Here is an 18,790-nt window from a genome sequence, read left to right on the forward strand (position 1 = left end):
GTATTTTTGAGGATTAATTTTATTATTGAACAACAACCATGTTCTCAATGAACCCAAAAAACTCATTAATATCAAAGCTGAATATTTTTGGAAGTAGTTTTTAGTTTGTTTTTAGTTTTAGCTATTTAGGGGGATATCTGTGTGTGCAGGTGACTATTACTGTGCATAATTATTAGGCAACTTAACAAAAAACAAATATATACCCATTTCAATTATTTATTTTTACCAGTGAAACCAATATAACATCTCAACATTCACAAATATACATTTCTGACATTCAAAAACAAAACAAAAACAAATCAGTGACCAATATAGCCACCTTTCTTTGCAAGGACACTCAAAAGCCTGCCATCCATGGATTCTGTCAGTGTTTTGATCTGTTCACCATCAACATTGCGTGCAGCAGCAACCACAGCCTCCCAGACACTGTTCAGAGAGGTGTACTGTTTTCCCTCCTTGTAAATCTCACATTTGATGATGGACCACAGGTTCTCAATGGGGTTCAGATCAGGTGAACAAGGAGGCCATGTCATTAGATTTTCTTCTTTTATACCCTTTCTTGCCAGCCACGCTGTGGAGTACTTGGACGCGTGTGATGGAGCATTGTCCTGCATGAAAATCATGTTTTTCTTGAAGGATGCAGACTTCTTCCTGTACCACTGCTTGAAGAAGGTGTCTTCCAGAAACTGGCAGTAGGACTGGGAGTTGAGCTTGACTCCATCCTCAACCCGAAAAGGCCCCACAAGCTCATCTTTGATGATACCAGCCCAAACCAGTACTCCACCTGCACCTTGCTGGCGTCTGAGTCGGACTAGAGCTCTCTGCCCTTTACCAATCCAGCCACGGGCCCATCCATCTGGCCCATCAAGACTCACTCTCATTTCATCAGTCCATAAAACCTTAAAAAAATCAGTCTTGAGATATTTCTTGGCCCAGTCTTGACGTTTCAGCTTGTGTGTCTTGTTCAGTGGTGGTCGTCTTTCAGCCTTTCTTACCTTGGCCATGTCTCTGAGTATTGCACACCTTGTGCTTTTGGGCACTCCAGTGATGTTGCAGCTCTGAAATATGGCCAAACTGGTGGCAAGTGGCATCTTGGCAGCTGCACGCTTGACTTTTCTCAGTTCATGGGCAGTTATTTTGTGCCTTGGTTTTTCCACACGCTTCTTGCGACCCTGTTGACTATTTTGAATGAAACGCTTGATTGTTCGATGATCACGCTTCAGAAGCTTTGCAATTTTAAGAGTGCTGCATCCCTCTGCAAGATATCTCACTATTTTTGACTTTTCTGATCCTGTCAAGTCCTTCTTTTGACCCATTTTGCCAAAGGAAAGGAAGTTGCCTAATAATTATGCACACCTGATATAGGGTGTTGATGTCATTAGACCACACCCCTTCTCATTACAGAGATGCACATCACCTAATATGCTTAATTGGTAGTAGGCTTTCGAGCCTATACAGCTTGGAGTAAGACAACATGCATAAAGAAGATGATGTGGTCAAAATACTCATTTGCCTAATAATTCTGCACTCCCTGTAGATGCACTGTCAATCCCATGGAGGTTCAGGCTGGCCTACATCTTCCCTCCAATTTCCTTGATACCAAGGGTCTTGATGAAGATCAGGCAGGACCAAGCGTCAGTTATCGCCATTATCCCATACTGGCCGAAAAGAGCTTGGTTTACCCAACTCTTACAGATGAGTCGGGGTCAATTTCTGAGGCTTCCCCCAGAGAGAGTACTGGTGTCGGGGGGCACCCAGGTCTCCTCAAATCTTCAAATGTTCAACCTGATGGCCTGGAGGTTGATCAGTCCCTTCCAGGGATAGAAGGGCTATCGGGGTCTGTCTTGAGAACCCTGGAGCACTCCAGATCAGAAGCTACCAATAAGGCCTACTCCAGAATCTGGAAGATCTTTTCATCCTGGTGTACAAGACATCAGCAAAGATCCGCTGAAGCTTCCATCCCGATGATCCTCCAATTTCTTCAGGACGGTCTGGACAGGGGGCTATCACCAGCTACCCTTAAAGTGCAGATTTCAGCTAGCTCTGCTTGTCTCAACAGAGCTATTTCTCAAGACCCCCTTATCAAGAGATTCCTGAAGGGAGCCTCAAGATTAAAGCCTACAGTAATCAGACCTATCCCGGCCTGGGATTTGTCGGTCGTGCTCAGGGGGTTATCATCTCCCCCCTTTGAGCCCCTAGAGGAGGCGGGTTTCAGGTTCCTGACCTGGAAGATCACCTTCTTGTTAGCTGTTACCTCTGCAAAGCGAGTTGGGGAACTCCAGGCTTTTTCTGCCTTTGAGCCATATACAAAGTTCCTACAGGATCGGGTACTTCTAAAATTTTTACCTACCTTCATCCCAAAGGTTCCTTCCTTTGACAATATCAATCAGGTGATCTCCCTACCAACTTTGGCTCCACCCCCCTCCTCTGAGGAAAGAGGGCTCCATACCCTCGATATTGCGAGATGTCTTAGGATTTACCTGGAACGCTCCAAGGTATTTAGGAAGGATGAAAACCTCCTTATCCTTTTTTCCGGTACCCATAAGGGGAGGAAAGCCTCTAAGCCCTCCATCAGTCGTTGGATAAAAGAGGCAATTCGGGAGTCTTATATGTCTCAGGGCTCGGAGCCCCCTGAATTTGTAAGGGCCCACTCTACTCGAGCAGTGGCCACTTCTTTTGCAGAGAGAAGCTCGATCCCATTGGATGTGATCTGTAAGTCAGCTTCTTGGAGTTCTCACTCCACTTTTATCTCACACTATAGAGTGGATACTAGAATACATAGTTATTCCTCATTTGGCCGGACAGTGTTATCTTCCGCCAGGCATGAGGACCCTCCCATGGGGGTTTCTACTTGCTAAATCCCCATTTGTGCCACTGGTTAGGATGTAAGGGAATCGTTAATTTCTAACGATAATTTGTTTTCCCTTAGTCCTAACAGTGGCACACAAATTTCCCCCCCTATGTTATTATGATTATGTTTGTCTACTTGTAATTACACATTCTTTGGAGGGTCACACCCCTCTTTATTGGGGGCAGGGAGGGCGTGTGCATGCCGGTGTTTTTTTTATTTGTTCATTGACCTTCCACCTGTCCTAACCAGTCCACAGGGGCAGAATACCCCATTTGTGCCACTGTTAGGACTAAGGGAAAACAAATTATCGTTAGAAATTAACGATTCTCCTCTCCACTGCTGAGCCCCGCCCCCTGCACTGATCACATGACAGTGAGGTCACCCCAGGTCCTTCAGCTCTGGCAGTGCAGCAGATACTGGGCAGGTCCTGGTCGGTAGTCAGGGCTCTTGTTCTCTCTGGTATCAGCCATTCCTGCAGGTAAGATGAGCTGTGTGAAGTTGGCACCTCATGTTCGCAGAAGATGAAAATAAATACACCATTCGTTTGTGCTGAGTTTGTTCCGCAAATCACTGTAACTGACGCATGGATAAAAGGAGAGAAAAAGAATTGAAAAACACTGTGTGCCGTAGCAATTTTAGAATAAGAAAAATGTATGAAGGACTAGACCCCGTAATTGTGGACAAGAATAGGCATATTCTATTAGTGTCGGCGATGTGCGGTCCGCAAAATGCGGAACGCACATTGCCGGTGTCCGTGTTTTGCGGATCTGCAAAACACACACGGATGTGTGAATGGACCCTCATTATAACTAATCAGGGCTCGAGTCCTGCAGGAACGTGTGGGAACAGCGTTCCTGTACTTATTTCATAGCAGGAACACCGTTCCCATTCAGGGCCGGGCGTCTTTAACACTGGGCAAAAGGACCAGGAAGCGTTGAAGGCCAAGTACTCACCGCTTCCTGGTCCTCGGCTGCCGGCTGTGCACAGGCATGAGGGCTGAGGCGCTCTGTGACGTCACACTGTGCGCAGCCTTCACAGCAGAGGCCGGCGGAGAGGCACCGACTGGGGGCCGGCGGACAGGCACCGACTGGGGGCCGGCGGACAGGCACCGACTGGGGGCCGGCGGAGAGGCACCGACTGGGGGCCGGCGGAGAGGCACCGACTGAGGGCCGGCGGAGAGGCTATTGGGGGTTGCTTTGAGGCTACTGGGGGCCGCTTTGAGGCTACTGGAGCTCTTATCTGAGGTCTGATTGGGGGTCATTCATATTGGGGTCTGAGCTGTGATCTGAGGTCTTATTGGGGTCTTATTAACATTGGGGATCTTATTGGGGCTGTAAGCTGAGGTCTGATTAACATTGGGGGTCTGATTGGTGGTCTGACCTGAGGTGTAATCAATATTTTTTTTTTCCTGGAGCAGCTTGGAGAAAAAAGGCCTCACAGTCTCCCCCACTCCTTCTGCCCGGCCAAGCCTGCCAGCACCCCTGAGGCCAAGCCTGCCAGCACCCCTGAGGCCAAGCCTGCCAGCACCCCTGAGTCCAAGCCTGTCAGCACCCCTGAGTCTTCAGAACTGTAAGTAAATTATATATAAGGGGAGCTTATAATATGCGCTTTCTGCAGTTTCTGATCCCCAATGATGATTTGACGGCGGGAGGTGCAGGGGGGCGGGTTGCGGGAGGTGCGGCAGGCGGGATCGCGATTCCCCCTCCCGCCTCCTCTTGAATAATCATTGGTGGCCAGTGGTTATACCAGAGTGTCAGCCTTTGCAGGCCCCCGACAGGATGGGGTCACAGAGGGAGGGAGCTCCCCTCCTTACCCTTCCTCGTCTGCGCAGTTGTGGCCACAACTGAGCAGACGGGGAAGGTTCCCATGGAACAGGACGCCTTCTCAGGCATCCTGCTGTCCATGGTGCTGAACAGATCTGTGCTAAAGGCATAGATCTGTTCAGGCAAAGTGTAAGTAAAATACAGTACAAAACACTATATAGAGTACTGTACTGTATTATACAGACATCAGACCCACTGGATCTTCAAGAACCAAGTGGGTCTGGCTCAAAAAAAAGTGAAAAAAAAGTAGAAATCAAAAAACACATTTTATTTATGAAAAAATAAAATTCCCTACACATGTTTGATATCACCGCATCCGTAATGACCTGATCTATAAAACGGTCATGTTACTTTACCCAAACAGTAAACGCCATAAAAAAAAAATGATGAAATAGAAATTTTGCCCCACCTTACTTCCCAAAAAAGGTAATAAAAGTGATCAAAAAAGTCGCATGTACGCCAAAATAGTACCAATCAAACCATCATCTCATCCCGCAAAAATCATACCCTACCCAAGATAATCGCCCACAAAAATGGAAAAAACTATGGCTCTTAGACTATGGAAACACTAAAACATGATTTTTTTTTTGTTTCAAAAATGAAATCATTGTGTAAAACTTACATAAATAAAAAAAGTATACCTATTAGGTATCACCGCGTCCGTATTGACCGGCTCTATAAAAATATCACATGACCTAACCCCTCAGGTGACCACCATAAAAAAATAAAAATAAAAACTGTGTAAAAAAAGCCATTTTTTGTCATCTTACGTCACAAAAAGTGTAATAGCAAGCGATCAAAAAGTCATATGCACCCCAAAATAGTGCCAATCAAACCGTCATCTCATCCCACAAAAAATAAGACCCTACTTAAGATAATCGCCCAAAAACTGAAAAAACTATGGCTCTTAGACTATGGAGACACTAAAACATTTTTTTGGTTTCAAAAATGAAATCATTGTGTAAAACTTACATAAATAAAAAAAATAGTATACATATTAGGTATCGCCGCGTCCGTGACAACCTGCTCTATAAAATTACCACATGATCTAACCTGTCAGATGAATTTTGTAAATAACAAAAAAATAAAAATATATATTTCTTGTTACCTTGCCTCACAAAAAGTGTAATATAGAGCAACCAAAAATCATATGTACCCTAAACTAGTACCAACAAAACTGCCACCCTATCCCGTAGTTTCTAAAATGCGGTCACTTTTTTGGAGTTTCTACTCTAGGGGTGCATCAGGGGGGCTTCAAATGGGACATGGTGTCAAAAAAAAACAGTCCAGCAAAATCTGCCTTCCAAAAACCGTATGGCATTCCTTTCCTTCTGCGCCCTGCCGTGTGCCCATACAGCGGTTTACGACCACATATGGGGTGTTTCTGTAAACTGACATGAAGTACAATATGTGACGAAAAAACAATCTCAGAATGGCCTGGATAAGTCAAAGCGTTTTAAAGTTATCACCACTTAAAGTGACACTGGTCAGATTTGCAAAAAATGGCCTGGTCCTTAAAGGATAACTGTGACACTTAGACCCTAATTTCAATTTCCATATATGTAGTTACTAATAACATGATATTCCACAATCAGTTACTATTAGACTGACTTACCCCATATTTAATAAGATTCAGCCCTTAGCAACCAGTCTGCATAAAACTGCAGTTTCACTATTCAGTTAAGATGGCCGCCACTGCCCTCACCCTGAGGCTAATCCCGCCTGCCCTCACTAGCCAGTAACAATAGCCCCCCAAAAGTGTCAGTAACCAGAGCCCTCCCCCTTAAAGGGTTAATTAATCACCTGCAGCACAAAGGGGTCCTCTTACCACATGTTGCTTTCATTTATACACTGAGCAGACGACAGATCTCCCTTCCCTGGTCTGCGCTGCTCCAACTCTGCATCCTCCAGCTCTGCTGAATGAGGGAGCGTCTGCCAAGCGCAGGGACAGGGAGAAGTGCACACAGCCCAGGCACTGTTATCAGCTGCTGGGGAGGACCTGGCTTTAATCATTTACTTACAGTCCCTGGCTGTCAGTAATGTGAGCCTGCACACTGCCTGCTTCTGCGTCCTCCGTCCTTCAACACAGAGGACGGACCATGCCTAGCAACAGATAGACGGACCATGCCTAGCAACCTAATTTTAAGCACAGGTAAAAGTAGGCAGTACAGGGAACAAAACTGTGGAATTAAGGGGTGGCAGTGGATTTTGGTGAGTTCCCACACTTTTTTTTCCCCCAGGACTTGACCTGTCTTGGTAGATATCTGTAACACTATTACTTCAGTCCTGTGCTGCTGTCTACGAGGATTGTTACACACAGGCAGTTGTATCTGCTTACAGTATGGGGTAAAAGTGCTGTATAGTCTTCTGTAAGATGTTGCAAAACTACAACTCCCAGCATGCCCAAACAGCCGTTGGTGGTCTGGATGTTTTTTAACATCTGAAGGGCCACAGTTTGGAGATCACTGTGGCCCTTCAGATACCTGCCGCATGCACATTCCCCACTCTGCCCGGACCGGGATGGGCGGACAGAGCAGGGGAAATTCTTTTTCAATATTCCCCCCCGTGTGATTGGTTGGTTGCTGCAATCGACCAATCGCAGGGGATAGGAGGAGGTGGCACCCCTGCCACCTCCTCCTATCCTGTCCGAGACAGCACCGATCCTCCTTATTTTCCGGGCTATCGGGTCGCCAGAATTGACCGTCCAATTACGGGGTCTCAGGACCCCCCATGGGCGATGACAGAAAGGCTTTATCTGCCATCACATTATATCTGAACATTTATCATTGTCTTTAGACAGTTATTTTTTTTTGTGTCTAGAAAAAGCGCAAAAAAGGCGCAAACAGGGTTTATTTACTCCTTTTTTGGGCCTTTTCAAATAGACAATTCTGCAGTTCTTGACCTGCAGTGACTCTTGTCACTTTTGTCGATGCAGCGCTCACAAATTTACTAACTCTGCCTTTTGACAAAAAGGCGCAGTTTGGGGCTCAATGGGCCATTTAGAACAACAATGTCCACCAGGTACAGGGAGGTGCGAGTAGAAGTTCTACACTTTCTACAACCAGTTTGCCTTCATAAAGTTCCACACTGCGCCAAATTCACCACATTGATAAATAAGGTGCAAGAAAGTCACACTTCACACAGAAAACGGAGGGTAAAAACCCTCTACAACAGAGATACCTTGATGAGTGTCGGCCCATGTGCTTCTAGATTTCTATGCACATCTTTTTGGATCCCATACTATAAGACCAGAATTTAACAAAGATTTTTTAAGCAAAAACGCCCATTCTGCCGCATGGCGTTTATTCATTGAAAAAAACACTGCGGCCAGATGTTAGCTGTTCATCAAAAGGGATGCGCAACAAGCCATATCGACACAGCGTATTTTTTTTTGCCGTTTTTTTTTAACCTTTTGCCGTTTTTTTTCCAGCTTTTTATGCCTCAGTGCCAGTTTTTCAAAAACGACCTCTTGTTGAGACTCTTGCGTTTTTTCCGGAAAATCTTGGCGTTTTTCTCCCATAGAAGTATATGGGAGTGAAAAAACGCCATGTGGGTTTTAACATTTGCTTTTTTTGCGATTTTTATTTTTATTCTTTCTTCTACTTTTGGACAAAAGTACTACAACTCCCATCATAGAAAAGACTCTTCCATGATGGTAGGTGCAGTGGCGGATCCACAGCCTGGTCTCGGGAGGGGCACTTCCAGATTATTTTCTGTCCGCCGCCACAAGACTACACAGTGTAGCGGTGTACTGTATATCGTGTGGCACAGTATAGAGGTATACTGTATATTGTGTGGCACAGTGTAGAGGTATACTGTATATTGTGTGGCACAGTGTAGAGGTATACTGTATATTGTGTGGCACAGTGTAGAGGTATATTGTGTGGCACAGTGTAGAGGTATACTGTATATTGTGGGGCACAGTGTAGAGGTATACTGTATTGTGGGGCACAGTGTAGCGGTATACTGTATATTGTGGGGCACAGTGTACCGGTATACTGTATATTGTGTGGCACAGTGTAGCGGTATACTGTATATTGTGGGGCACAGTGTAGCAGGATACTGTATATTGTGGGGCACAGTGTAGCGGTATACTGTATATTGTGGGGCACAGTGTAGCGGTATACTGTATATTGTGGGGCACAGTGTAGCGGTATACTGTATATTGTGGGGCACAGTGTAGTGGTATACTGTATATTGTGGGGCACAGTGTAGCGGTATACTGTATATTGTGGGGCACAGTGTAGAGGTATACTGTATATTGTGGGGCACAGTGTAGTGGTATATTGTGGGGCACAGTGTAGCGGTATACTGTATATTGTGGGGCACAGTGTAGTGGTATATTGTGGGGCACAGTGTAGCGGTATACTGTATATTGTGGGGCACAATGTAGAGGTATACTGTATATTGTGGGGCACAGTGTAGAGATATACTGTATATTGTGGGGCACAGTGTAGAGATATACTGTATATTGTGGGGCACAGTGTAGCGGTATACTGTATATTGTGGGGCACAGTGTAGCGGTATACTGTATATTGTGGGGCACAGTGTAGCGGTATACTGTATATTGTGGGGCACAGTGTAGCGGTATACTGTATATTGTGGGGCACAGTGTAGCGGTATATTGTGGGGCACAGTGTAGCGGTATACTGTATATTGTGGGGCACAGTGTAGCGGTATACTGTATATTGTGGGGCACAGTGTAGCGGTATATTGTGGGGCACAGTGTAGCGGTATATTGTGGGGCACAGTGTAGCGATATATTGTGGGGCACAGTGTAGCGGTATATTGTGGGGCACAGTGTAGCGGTATATTGTGGGGCACAGTGTAGCGGTATATTGTGGGGCACAGTGTAGAGGTATACTGTATATTGTGGGGCACAGTGTAGGCTATATGTGTATAACATAAACATATTTCACACGAAAACTTACAGTTACTTGGTCCTTGCGGATCTCGGACGCCACTTCCACACTTTGGCCGGGGGCTCGGCGGAGCTGATGTTGTGTTTTATCCTAATTAGAAAGATTTCATAATAAGGATTTGGAGAAGGGGCAGAGGGATAGCAGAGCAGGGAGAGGCTGGTGCTGCTACTAGGGGGTCATACCATGGGGGAGTAATAAAGCCCTCCATAATGCCCCCCAGTAGTGATAATTCTCCTTATAATAGACAGTGCAAAAAATACCCCCTTGTAATGCCCCCAGTTGAGCTAATGTCCCCATAATGTGCCAATATAAAATACTCCTATATAGTGCCACCAGTAAATGCCCCAGAGTGCTCCTCTCCCCCTTCCTATTAGTGCCCCCATAATGTACCAGTATAAAATGCCCCATATATAGTGCCCCAGTAGATGCCCTCAGTGTCCCCCATAACTTTCCAGTATAAAATACCCCTTCTTAGTGCCCCCCGTAGATGACCCCATAGTACTCCTCTCCCCCTTCCCCATAGTACCCCCATAATGTGTCCCAGTATAAAATGCTACTGTACAGAGCCCCCCATATAAAATACTCCTTTGTGGCCTCAGTAAATGCCCCTATAGTGCCCACTAATAATGTGCCCCCATAGATGCCCCCAATCATGTGCCAGTAAAATGTGCCCCCATAGATGCCCCCAATCATGTGCCAGTAAAATGTGCCCCCATAGATGCCCCTGAATCATGTGCCAGTAACAAGAGGCCCCCCCTAATGTGCCAGTAACAAGAGGCCCCCCCTAATGTGCCAGTAACAAGAGGCCCCCCCTAATGTGCCAGTAACAAGAGGCCCCCCCTAATGTGCCAGTAACAAGAGGCCCCCCCTAATGTGCCAGTAACAAGAGGCCCCCCCTAATGTGCCAGTAACAAGAGGCCCCCCCTAATGTGCCAGTAACAAGAGGACCCCCCTAATGTGCCAGTAACAAGAGGCCCCCCCTAATGTGCCAGTAACAAGAGGCCCCCCCTAATGTGCCAGTAACAAGAGGCCCCCCCTAATGTGCCAGTAACAAGAGGCCCCCCCTAATGTTCCAGTAACAAGAGGCCCCCCCTAATGTGCCAGTAACAAGAGGCCCCCCTAATGTGCCAGTAACAAGAGGCCCCCCCTAATGTGCCAGTAACAAGAGGCCCCCCCTAATGTGCCAGTAACAAGAGGCCCCCCTAATGTGCCAGTAACAAGAGGCCCCCCCTAATGTGCCAGTAACAAGAGGCCCCCCCTAATGTGCCAGTAACAAGAGGCCCCCCCTAATGTGCCAGTAACAAGAGGCCCCCCCTAATGTGCCAGTAACAAGAGGCCCCCCCTAATGTGCCAGTAACAAGAGGCCCCCCTTAATGTGCCAGTAACAAGAGGCCCCCCCCCCTAATGTGCCAGTAACACTATTGTACATATAAAAAATAAAAATAAATTAAATAAACACTTATACTTACCTCGATGCAGACCTCTTCCGGCCTGTGTCCCGCGCTGTACGGCTCAGGCGGCGCGATGACGTCATGGCGCCGCCTGCGCCAACCTCCGATAGGCTGCAGGAAATAGCCATCAGCCTATCAGAGGAAGGGGAAGGGACATGCCTCTCCCTCCCCTGCCCGTTCACTCTCGCGGCACAGCCATCTGTATCGCTGTCCTGGGGACGGAGATACAGATGACCATGGATATGAGCGCTACCACAATAAAAGCGCTCCTCGCCCTGCGGCCGCCGCCCCCACTTCTGAGATATTGCCCCCCCCCCCCTCCCCGGATCTGCCACTCCCCTGGATGAAGGCACGCCGAAACTACAGCACACGTTCTGTTGAGTCTTTGTCCTCTGTAACTCACACGGCATTGGCTGTAGGTGCTATATTGATGCCTGGTTACTATTGTGGATTGTCTTCATTGGTCACTGCTGCACTTGCATGCGCTCCCTCTTCTCCAGCCGGGTAGTTATTTCAGACTGTCGACTCCCCTAACACTTATGGTTTTTTCAGCAGTTGGTCATTGCACTTTACATAATCAATATTATTCATTCACGTCTTCTATCTGAATCGTGTGCAGCCCCAGGACGGCCTTCTCTTTGCTGGTTCTCTTCACTTTTTAACGACATATTATTTATCCTTTTTATATTTTATTCATGTCACAATAAAAGTTATATTTTTACATCCGGTCCTATGAGCTCCGCTCTTAGTTTTTTGTTTCTTTCACTCGGGAGCTGGTACCGAGTTATTCCCATTAGTGACCTCTTGGTTTTACTGGTGGACACCGTTTTCCACTCTTACCATTTGGCCACTTTTGGTCTATTTTTTCTAATCAGTGGGTCGGTGTAGTCCACTCCTGGGACCCGCTGCGATCCGAACTTGTTACCGGTATAAGCGGGCGGCATTCATTCACTAGTCTCCGCTACACTGTACTGACAGCTGATCCCCGTCGGGAGCTCTGATTGGTCAGTACCTATTCACCAATCACAGCTCCCGGCGGTATCGGAGACAGTGAGCGAATGCCGCCGGCTTATACAGGTAATAAGTTCTGATTGCAGTGCGTCTCAGGAGTGAGACCTTCTGCGATCTGTTTCTCAGCCCCTGGACTACAACTTGCATGCTGGGAGTTGTAGTACTTTTGTCCAAAAGATTTAAAAAAAAATGTTTGTGTCCTGTTATAAAATTGCTACGGCACGCAGTGTTTTTCAATTCTTTTTCTCTCCTTTTATCCATGCGTCAGTTACAGTGATTTGCGGAACAAACTCAGCACAAACGAATGGTGTATTTTTTTCAGCATATGGAGCACGCAATATCTCGGAAACCAAAGCGGCGCAAACGTTCATTTTTGCAGCACAAACCAATGGTGTATTTCTTTTTGAAATTTAAGAACACAGGGTGGAAAGTGGGCGGGGTTTCATAAAAATGTAACACGCAATATCTCAGGAACCGAACCGGCACAAACGCAGATTTTTGCGGCACAAACGCAGCACAAACGAATGGTGTATTTATTTTCATCTTTTGCGAACATGGGGTGCCAACTTCTTCACACAGGTGTTAAGATGAGCTGTGAGGAGACAGTGTGGTGGAGAGCTCAGACATGTCACCTCTGGAGATTCTCCTCCATTAAACACAAGGAATCCTTCTCTGCTCCTCAGCTTAGTATGATGGGGGAGGAGTAGTGGGGATAGTGGGGGTTGTCATCATTTGCTGGCCCCTGACTGTCCTGGTGAGGGGCCCCTGCCTCCAGGAGGAGAATGAATGGAGCGGGGCCCGGCCTGAGCTCAGCTCTCTCCAGTCTCTTCTCTAGGAGTTCTGGGCACAGCTGAGCACAGCCCAGAGGTGGGACCTGCATCTATCAGACATTTATCTCCTGTGGAGCCACCAGAGATCTCCATCTTGGGGCCCCTGGAATCCATGTGGTGGGGGCTCTGAGAAGCGGGGCCCCTCCAGGCTCAGGAAGTGCGGTTCTGGAGGTGACATCTGGTCTTTTCCCCTGGATGATTTCCTCTCCTCTTCTCATAAAGGCGCCTGCAGTACTAGAAGCCTCCAGCTCCTCCAGTTCTCTCCTCTTCTCCTGAACGACCACCAAGGATGGACAGGAAGGAGATCAGCAGAAGAATATTAGACCTCACCTTGGAGATCATCTCCCTGCTGAGCGGAGAGGTAAACTTTTCTAGATTTCTCTCCTCTGTATTGTATTCTGTAACAAGTCAGACATCGGGGAGGAGAATCCATCATAGGAAGTGATAGGAAGAGTCCAGGGTCCTGGAGAACGGCCTCCAGACCTTCCAAGTGATGGAGAACCTGAAGATCAGCCCCCAATATCGTGAGTGATGTGTCATGTGACCAGTGACCAATAGTCATGTTATAGAAGCCATGAAGAGGTAAGTACGTTGTACCAGGAGGTACGTTGTACCAGGAGGAGAGGGCCGGAGGAGAGCACATGGCCCCTGAAGGGTTTATTCCCTAAGTGTCTCTCTCCATCCACAGGAGTACACAATAGTGAAGAAGACATCGGGGGACTGTGTGACTCCCATCATCCATCTCCAGGAGTCAGGAGGGCGGAGCAGGACCCCTCCCCCCATCACAGAGCCTCCCCCTCACCCCCTGATACATGAGCAGAAGATCCTAGAACTCACCCACAAGATGATGGAGCTGCTGACTGGAGAGGTGACACTGCTGGGAATGCTGGGAAATTCTCCAGTAACAGCACTGGAGGGGTCTGGGTGATGACGGTGTCATTGTGTTGTCAGGTTCCTATAAGGTGTCAGGACGTCACTGTCTATTTCTCCATGGAGGAGTGGGAGTATATAGAAGGACACAAGGACCTGTACAAGGAGGCCATGATGGAGGAGCACCAGCCTCTTATATCACAGGGTAAGAGCCGTCATGTGCAGTGTATACACGTGTGTGCAGTGACATGTAATGGAGGAGCACCAGCTTCTTATATCACAGGGTAAGACCCGTCGTCATGTGCAGTGTATACACGTGTGTGCAGTGACATGTAATGGAGGAGCACCAGCCTCTTATATCACAAGGTAAGAGCCGTCATGTGCAGTGTATACACGTGTGTGCAGTGACATGTAATGGAGGAGCACCAGCCTCTTATATCACAAGGTAAGAGCCGTCATGTGCAGTGTATACACGTGTGTGCAGTGACATGTAATGGAGGAGCACCAGCCTCTTATATCACAGGGTAAGACCCGTCATGTGCAGTGTATACACGTGTGTGCAGTGACATGTAATGGAGGAGCACCAGCCTCTTATATCACAAGGTAAGAGCTGTCATGTGCAGTGTATACACGTGTGTGCAGTGACATGTAATGGAGGAGCACCAGCCTCTTATATCACAAGGTAAGAGCCGTCATGTGCAGTGTATACACGTGTGTGCAGTGACATGTAATGGAGGAGCACCAGCCTCTTATATCACAAGGTAAGACCCGTCATGTGCAGTGTATACACGTGTGTGCAGTGACATGTAATGGAGGAGCTCCAGCCTCTTATATCACAAGGTAAGAGCCGTCATGTGCAGTGTATACACGTGTGTGCAGTGACATGTAATGGAGGATCACCAGCCTCTTATAGCGGATCCTTTTCCCTTCAGAATACATTAGGGCAAAACCAATCCGTTTTGGATTACTTCTGAGAGCCCATGACGGATCTCACAAATGGAAGCCAAAAAGCCAGTGTGAAAGTCGCCTATGTCGTTGGTGTCTCAATAAAATGTGAAACAATTTGTAGTAAAATTCTTGTCTGACATCGGCTTTAAATTGCTAAATGTGATCATGTTGTCCATCACTTCAGCGATTATCTGCTCATCCCCTTCAGACTGAACGTGTGACTTCTAGCAGTAATTGCATGTCCCAGAATGTTCCAGCTGCATTAGAGCGTGTTCACACAGGGCACATTTATTGTAGACATTTCCATATATTGGGTTGTTTCTGCAGCAGGTGCATGGATTATTACAAGCCACATTCAGGGTAGCGGGACAGTCACAGAAATGTCTGCAGCTGATCTGCTCTGTGTGAACTTGCTGGTAGATAACCAGTGACTGATCTGTGCTGCTCTTCTAATCTGTCCAAAAAGGGGGGATTTTAAGGTTCCACATATAGAAACAACAGGCAGGTTCTGCAGGGGCGGGGCTTATGCTGTTCCATTGTTTCCAGACATGACCAGGCTTTTCAAATTGTTTTGTTAGGTCATTATTAAGTGTTCTTACATGGCAAGACCACTTACTGTTATCTCACATATATGTTCTTATTATTATAGCCAAATTTACCACCCTAACTCCTCCCCCAGTTTTTACACTACATAGACAGTAATATACCGAAACGTGCGGATTGTTGCCGATTGGTGTGCTATTACTTTGTGAAACTTTTCGCCGAATGGTTCACAAAATATCTGCGTTTTTGTGGTGAAGTTGGTCCCATAGGAATGAATGGCAGAATGTTCAAAACTAGAGTGGGAGCTTGAAAAATCAGGACATGATTTATAAAGCGCCACCACTCCCTCATTTTCAAGGCCACCTACACAAATCTTACGTTCAGCTATCCCTGCTGCTACTAAAAATTTCCACGGCTAAGGCTACTTTCACACTTGCGTTTGGGGTTCCGCTTGTGAGATCCGTTTGAGGGCTCTCACAAGCGGCCCCGATCCGTTCATCCCCAATGAATTCTGAATGGATAAGGATCCGTTCAGAATGCATCAGTTTGGCTCCGTTCCGCCTCCATTCCGCTCTGGAGGCGGACACCAAAACGCAGCTTGCAGCACTTTGGGCAACAACATTGCAATTAAATGTGCTATATAAAAAAAATGCTGAAATGCATTTCTCACTCTATCAAGCTTGCCATGTGCACTTTTTAAATTTGATTAGTCAATTGGTTATTGTAATGTCTATCTTTACTCACTCCAAACACTCCATAAAGTTACTCTGCCCAGTCCAACCTTTTCCACAGTTACTCAAGCCACTCCACCCAGTTACTCTGCCCACTCCAGTTGCAGACTACTGGTGGAGGCAAGAACACTTCACACAATTTCCCCAGAAATAGTAGCTTTTCTAGTTTACTGTATGTAATAAAAGTCATGACCTGGTGTAAACCAGAATCCTGGACTTTGTCAGGAAGTTATAGAAGCTTTGTAAGGCTGGGATCACAAGTGCAGTTTTTTTGGCCAAAGTCAGGAATGGATTCCAAATGAATGAACACTTCTCCTTCCTGCAGGATCAACTTCCAGCCTAATTGGAATGTTATAGGTTTGTCTACTCTGTAGTTTGCAAAAAACAAACAAAAAAACTTTAAAACAAATTTTCATTTTTATCTTAACAGAAAATCCCAGTAAGAAATGTAAAAATGTCATGTTACCACTAGATGAAGATATCCTGCAGCGCTCTTCAGGAGAAAACCTCATTACCCTTAATGTACATCCAGGACTTCACAGTACAGATCTGTCATATAATCCTCTTAATTATGAGGAACCTTCTCCTGACCAATCACAGATTGTTACCACAAGTACATGTCAGAAAAGGATTAAAAGGTTTAATTGTGGTAAAGAATCCACAAACAGCTCAGAACTTTCTACACACCGAAGACGTCACAAAGGAGAGATAATGTATTCATGTTCAGAATGTGGGAAATGTTTTACACAGAAATCAAATCTTGTTATACATGAGAGATTTCACACAGGAAAGAAACCATATTCATGTTCAGAATGTGGGAAATATTTCGCAGATAAATCAACTCTTGCTATACATGAGAGAATTCACACAGGAGAGAAACCGTATTCATGTTCAGAATGTGGGAAATGTTTTACAACGAAATCGTATCTTGTTTTACATGAGAGATGTCACACAGGACTGAAGCCATATTCATGTTCAGAATGTGGGAAATGTTTTACACAGAGATCCAATCTTGTTATCCATGAGAAAATTCACACTAGGGTAAAGCCGTATTCATGTTCAGAATGTGGGAAATTTTTTACACAAAAATCAGATCTTGTTTTACATGAGAGATGTCACACAGGAGAGAAACCATATTCATGTTCAGAATGTGGGAAATGTTTTGCAGATAAATCACATCTTGTTAAACATGAGAGAATTCACACAGGAGAGAAACCATATTCATGTTCAGAATGTGGTAAATGTTTTGCAGATAAATCATATCTTGCTATACATGAGAGATGTCACACAGGAGAGAAACCATTTTCATGTTCAGAATGTGGGAAATGTTTTGCACACAAATCACATCTTGTTAAACATGAGCGAATTCACACAGGAGAGAAACCATATTCATGTTCAGAATGTGGGAAATGTTTTACACAGAAATCATATCTTGTTTTACATGAGAGAATTCACACAGGAGAGAAACCATATTCATGTTCAGAATGTGGGAAATGTTTTACATGGAAATCACTTCTTGTTAAACATGAGAGAATTCACACAGGAGAGAAACCATATTCATGTTCAGAATGTGGTAAATGTTTTGCAGCTAAATCATATCTTGCTATACATGAGAGATGTCACACAGGAGAGAAACCATATTCATGTTCAGAATGTGGGAAATGTTTTACACACAAATCACATCTTGTTAAACATGAGAGAATTCACACAGGAGAGAATCCATATTCATGTTCAGAATGTGGTAAATATTTTGCAGATAAATCAAATCTTGCTATACATGAGAGATGTCACACAGGAAAGAAACCGTATTCATGTTCAGAATGTGGGAAATGTTTTACAACGAAATCGTATCTTGTTAAACATGAGAGAATACACACTAGGGAAAAGCTGTATTCATGTTCAGAATGTGGGAAATATTTTACACAAAATTCAGATCTTGTTTTACATGAGAGAAGTCACACTGGGGAAAAGCCATATTCATGTTCAGTATGTAGTAAATGTTTTTCACGGAAATCATATGTTGTTATCCATGAGCGAATTCACACTGGGGAAAAGCCATGTTCAGAAATGTCTTCTAAAACATAAGAGGAATCACACATGAGAGAAGCTACATTCAGATTGAGAAAAATGTTTTTGCTTCTAAAGCCATAATTAGGCGTCATTAGTGAAGTTGCACAAGAGAGAAGCCATATGGCCGCAACATAACGAAACAATATATCACTGGGTCATAGCCATTGTTTTCATTTCAGGTTGTATATTTGGATATAAAAGCTTAATTGATGTCACAACGGCTTCTATAAAACATCTGATAAATCCTGTTTAGGAAGACATATATTCTGTTCATGACTCATAATTTAAACCTTACAGTTAACCCTTTCAGCCCTGGAGGGATTTTCACATTTTCGTTTTTTACTCCCTGGCTTTCCAGGACTTTTTTATTTTTACATTTAGATAGCCGTATGTGCGCTTGTTTTTTGCGGGACAAGTTGCATTTTCTAACTCCACCATTTAATATTGCAATTGAGGTAGTGGGGAGATGGAATAAAATACCATGTGTGGTGAAATGGTAAAAATAACGCAGTTACACAACAGTTTTATGTTTTGGGTTAAAAGTCTGAGATCATTGTTACCGCCAGTCACGGACATTAGCTGCTGGTGTTTGCTGTATGAAACAGCAGGCACCTGGCAGCTATGGTGCAAGCGAGAGCTTATTGTTCCTTCCGGAAATGAAGTAATACATTCTCAACCTTCCTGATCTCTTTACTCCAGGCTAAATAGATCTCAGGACATCTGGAAAGATCTAGAAAATG

At 45.3% G+C, this 18,790-nt stretch overlaps 1 protein-coding gene across 1 annotated transcript in view; it reads left to right on the forward strand.

The window, feature by feature from the left end:
• The window catches only part of LOC120990612, a 658,216-nt gene that overhangs the window by 375,049 nt on the left and 264,377 nt on the right, over positions 1-18,790 (forward strand). The window contains 1 exon segment of the mRNA XM_040419532.1: positions 16,654-18,039. Within this exon segment, the coding sequence (XP_040275466.1) occupies positions 16,654-18,039 (1,386 nt within the window).

This window comes from Bufo bufo, chromosome 2 (genome assembly GCF_905171765.1).
Source record: "Bufo bufo chromosome 2, aBufBuf1.1, whole genome shotgun sequence".
Classification (NCBI taxonomy): Eukaryota; Metazoa; Chordata; class Amphibia; order Anura; family Bufonidae; genus Bufo; species Bufo bufo.